General features: G+C 29.6%; 1 protein-coding gene across 1 annotated transcript in view; it reads right to left on the bottom strand.

The window, feature by feature from the left end:
- The window catches only part of LOC100574493, a 13,680-nt gene that overhangs the window by 3,040 nt on the left and 5,094 nt on the right, over positions 1–5,546 (bottom strand). The window contains exons 3-8 of the mRNA XM_003246342.4: positions 2,841–3,103; positions 2,269–2,520; positions 2,002–2,154; positions 1,790–1,915; positions 1,090–1,318; positions 842–972 (exon numbers count right to left, since the gene is read on the bottom strand). Of these exons, the coding sequence (XP_003246390.1) occupies positions 842–972; positions 1,090–1,318; positions 1,790–1,915; positions 2,002–2,154; positions 2,269–2,520; positions 2,841–3,103 (1,154 nt within the window). The remainder of the gene's footprint in view (positions 1–841; positions 973–1,089; positions 1,319–1,789; positions 1,916–2,001; positions 2,155–2,268; positions 2,521–2,840; positions 3,104–5,546) is intronic.

Below are 5,546 nucleotides of genomic sequence, written 5' to 3' on the forward strand. Positions count from 1 at the left end.
CCATTAAAAAAAAAGTAAGTTGTATCGCGCATGCGCGTATCGAAAGTGTTAAAAATCCGAAATTTATCTAAAAATGTGTATTTAAGTATTATTTGTCATTCAGTGAAAACCCCATTTCAATACAAGGTCATAGAACCGAAATATTTAGTGGTACCTCTTAGCGTGAACACACTGTATAATATATGGAATACTAAATAAGCTACATATTATCTGCGAAGATGTACCTAGGACATTTATATTCTTGTACGAATCCATTTGTACGAAATGATTATTTCATAAATTATTGGTATAATAGTCGTATATTTATAGCCATACATACACGTAGTATTCAATATTCTATATACATTTTCATAGAAAATTAAACTTAAATGTGTCATTTATCAGTTAAACCTAAGTGCTCTTGCAGTTCTGCAGACTACCTATTACAGTATTACCTATATACCCATAACGGGAATTACCCATTTGCGCCAAAAAATATTAATTTGTTTTAGGTACCTACACTCTATTTGTGCCAAAATAAAAAAGGTATGTTTTTTCCGACAGCCCATTTGCGCCAAATTTACTTGCGTAAACATTTTACAATAACAACTTTGTGTAATAAATTATTATAACTTGTAATAAAGTTATTTTTATGAGTCTATGGATTTCAATGTTTTGTATATTATTGCGTAGATATACTGAAAAAAATGTGTATTTTTGATAATTATTCTTAAAAAATCCGTATTATTGACTATAATGACTATATGAATTTTAAAAAAATTTCATAATTGATTATATTGGTTTATTATAATTTATAAAACTTGTGTCGTACTATTAACTACCTAACAAAGGTATTGCCTACCTGACAAAATTTGGCTCCATATTTCGGTGGAGGAGAGTCACAAGTCCTGTATCTATTTCTAGTTCCTCCGTAACACGTAGTTGAACACGGCGACCATTCGCTCCATTTACTCCATTGTCCCGAATCGTCTTCTACGCAAGTCAATCACATATTTAAATATTTTATTCGATTTTTTAAAATTGTATTACTAATTTATTATAATATGTGCATTTTGCAATTATTAGTAGGTAATCATTATTTCTGCGTACCAGTAATTGGTAATGTCGGCACACAGTTGGTTTTTATGTTTGTATATGCTCTGTTTATAGCTTGATTGACATAGACGAAACAATATTCAATATATTTTTCCGAGAACAAATCGCAATCAAAGTACACATTATGACGTCCTTTAACTATTCGATGCTCGGATATGTAATGCAATTTTGTGGGCGGTAACAGTGTAGACACATCTTCCCGTTGTCGACCAAACAGTCTGATCTGTAGAAATTCGAATACATTTTAATATTTTAAAAGTTGAAGATATTTGTAGCATTAATAACAGTCGATTATCGGATTATTAGATAATAGAGTGTTTTAAAGTTACACCTATATGACTATATATACAATATTTTTAGAACCTATAGAAAATGTAGGTAGGCAATACAAATAAAACATAACAACTATATTACGAACAAGTTTTAAATACAATTTTTAACTTTAATTGATTTTGAATAGGTAACGTTTATCTGGAAGTTAAAATAAATTCACAATGCCAGATAAAAAAATTACACAAACTTGGAAGATTTTCAAAAGATTTTAACAGAGTATATTTACAACTTACACGTTTGTACAATTTATTTAGTTTTATCGTATGGGGAAAAAACTTTTAGTTATAGGCAGGGTATATGCTAAAAATAAATACACGACTTGTTTAATTGCGTACACTAGAGAACTGATTAAATTTATTACTTTGTCTGAAGTTGGCAAGATACACGACGGGTACTGAAACATCACGGGAACGCCACCACCGTAGTTATCACAAGGGAATATCGATTTGCCGTGTACGTTCAAAGTAAATTTATTGCTTGGGACAACCTAATTTTAAAGCAAAACAGAATTAATTAAACACATAATATTGTTGTAGTCGAGACTCAGGATATTATTTTACTCAAATTGCCCACCTCTAACTGCCCGTCCATGACGTGAGTGAAGGCCGCTTGGCGTTCGGGCGGCCTCAATACCGCCGTGTAAAACCCGGCGATACCGAAGACATCGCATTTTAAAAATATTTTCCTGAATCTCGGGTAACCGCGGATTTGTTCGGAATGAACGATCTGTAACAGAAAAACAAAATGCTCGTATACCGCTATACATCTGTTTTATGTATGTGTGCGTGGCCAAATTATTTAAGTCGATCAATACGTATCACATAATATATGAATGCATACCAAATGTTCCATAGAACCGCGGGACAACTCTCTGGAGACGTTCTTGCACGCATTGGCAGATAGACCACAGTACATCAAGTCGAGCCACAGCATGGGAACAGCAGACCCGGCGGCAGGTTCGCATTGATGCCCTTCGAATTTCATTACGATTACGACTTGTTGCCATGGATCTGGGTACGTAGTAATCCGTTTCGGTTCGAACGATAAACTAGCCTCGGGCCATCGGACGTCGAGTTCGACCGTTTGCCCGTCCTATAATTATTTATTCATATTTAAATTACGCACAATTTGTTTTATTATACAATAATATTGAACTTTATTCGCTTGTACAAGTCCAACATTCGGGCAAGGAGAGAGGGGCAAAGTGATCTAAATATAAAACCCAATCCGAAGTAAAATATATTTTTTTTAAAACACATTATTTATTATACTACCTAATGCTACGATTGTGACAGGAATGTTTTCAAATCACAGTAGTTTTGAAGTTTCACCACTATATATTAATGTTAGGTTAGGCAAATGTTAAAATATATAGGTATTTTAATTATCATCATAAAATATAGTCCACCTACTTGAATTATGTCATCATCCTCGGTTGTGTCATTAGAAATTAATTGAATTAGATAGTGTCCCCCTTTGGTGATAACGCCACAATGTATGGTAATATTTTGCCAATTTCCATCGACAGGTATTGTACCCATTAAAGTGAAATTGTCATTTTTAGCTTCATACAGCTGCACAGCAATACCTGGCTCCAATAAGTCTATATTGAGGTCACTCATTAACGCTGTATAGTTAGATGTTACGTTTAACCATTCTTGAGCTACTACACATACTAAAATAAAAATAAATAAATTATCATAAACATTATTATAATGTTTTATTATAATCGTAATAATATGTTGATTAACTATAATGATTATATTATAATCCAAACTTATATTTATTATTTTTTTTAGGAATTTGACTTATTTTCAAAAAATAGTTGTTTGATGTATGGGAAATTATATTTATTAATAACCTACCTACTGACTAGCTATAAGTTATACTTACTGCTTATACATTTATAAGTTACGAGTTATAACATTTATGTAGGTATAGGTGTAATATAGGTATTATTATAATTTATATTTATTATGAACGTAAAAATATATGTCAACGTGATGCGTATAACATATACTTTACAATTACTATAATTTATTAGTGATGGTAATTGTTGATATTTCTCCATATTGCAGTATTGCAGCCTACCCCATACAGTAACTAATAACTAATAAGTAATAACTATATGGCCTACTACCTATGAGATATTGATGATATCGCCGCTACTAAACGGCTAACAACTGAATATATAGCCACCTTAACTGCTAATAATAGTATAATACCTGCTATTAGCAACCCACGTTAAAATAAAAACATTTATGTGATATCGAAGAAAAAAGCAATAGCTGCTATTTATCACTGCTATTTTACATTATGTAGCAATAGCAATAGCAAAAGCTGTTGATAAATAAATAGTTTTTTATCATCACTAATTCATTTCATAGAATATATATTTTTGTAATTGGTATTTATTCCATTAATAAAGAATTATGAATTATTATTATTATTATTATAAACACAGTAGGTAGTCATAAATTATGCTGAAATGCTCAATTAAGTACTTAAAAATATCCTCGATTTATTATATTCAACAAAATCGAATAAAAGTGTGAATGAACTAGTTTTGTGTTTGTTATTACTGGTAGGTACCTACCCAAAGTAATGGATGTATTTTAAAATGCTATTCAAATTCAGCCAAATCTACTATCTAATATGATTTTGCCAGACTAAAATAAGGTAATTACTTATTAGTTATTAGGTACTAATATATCGACTTTAATCATAATATTATTATGACTTAAGCAGTGTTGGGTAGTAACGTAACGCAAATTACAAATGACTGTAACGCAATTACTTTTTAAAAGTAATTTCTATGAAGTAACGCACTAATGCGTTATTTTCCACGTTACTTATTAAAATTATAGTTTTGAATGTAGTACAAAAATAAGCTAATAAGATATCCCAGAAAAATTAAAAATCAATTTTATTTACTTTTGATTCCGATAATAGTTAACAATATTATTAAACATTCCAGGAATTAATGTAATTACTTTCATTATCAGAAAGAAAAGAGTTTGGCTTAAAAATAAAATTTAATTAAAACGAATTATGATTTACGACTTATGAGTAAGCCACCTATCGGCTATCAAGTATCAACCTATATGGCTATATGGCTATAGGTACGAATTTAAAACTGCCTACCGGCTACCTCGATGTTAATACCTTACCAGACTGCAGTCACCATTTCCAATTAATACTATATGCTATATAGACGTCATATAGTATAAATATTATACATATTATATTAATACGATTTACGAATACCATAGGAATACCATACGATTACCAATTACACTGTATCATTTAGTTTCACTTGTTTATTAGAAAATAACTTGCCTTATTCATTATTGTTGTATTTAGTATTAGAGACATGTGTAGTTTGAGTTTAAATGTATAAAATTAAATTTAACGATATAGGTACCTACTTTACTATAGCCATATAATAAATAATAATTAATAGGTGAGATGAATGATATTTAAATATTATTTTAAATGTTGTACACTGGGTATCACTAGGTAGTAGGTCTAAAATATATTGTGAAATATATCATATTATGAATTGAATATGGTTAAAAAAAAATGATAACTGTTATCAGAGATTAAAAAAAAAAGTAACGTTATTTGTAACGCACTACCATGCACTACTTTATTTATAAAAAAGTAACGTAACGTGATAATAATTAATTTTAATGTAATTTAAATAAAAATATGTGAAGTAACGAGTAACGTAATTCCATTACTTTTTAAAAGTAATTTACTCAACACTGGACTTAAGTCGATTTGAAATTAAACCTAACGTTAGTACTAGGTATATGTATTAAATTTTAATATTATTTGTATACATGTATTTGTTTTAGTTAAATACCTATAGATACCTGCACGCATATTAAGATAAATTCTATATAGTAATAATGGATAAAGGATTATTAAAATTATATGTTTATGGTATCTATCAACAAATCTATAAATAAATACATTATAGTACCTATCCATACTAGATACCTACATAATAAGATACATAGGTATTATAATAATACAGTTTAACACAACATAATCAGTACTACATACATTTGTATAGTTAATATAGGATAGCATAAGTGAAACTTGGGGGGGGG

This window comes from Acyrthosiphon pisum, chromosome A2, assembly GCF_005508785.2.
Source record: "Acyrthosiphon pisum isolate AL4f chromosome A2, pea_aphid_22Mar2018_4r6ur, whole genome shotgun sequence".
Classification (NCBI taxonomy): domain Eukaryota; kingdom Metazoa; phylum Arthropoda; class Insecta; order Hemiptera; family Aphididae; genus Acyrthosiphon; species Acyrthosiphon pisum.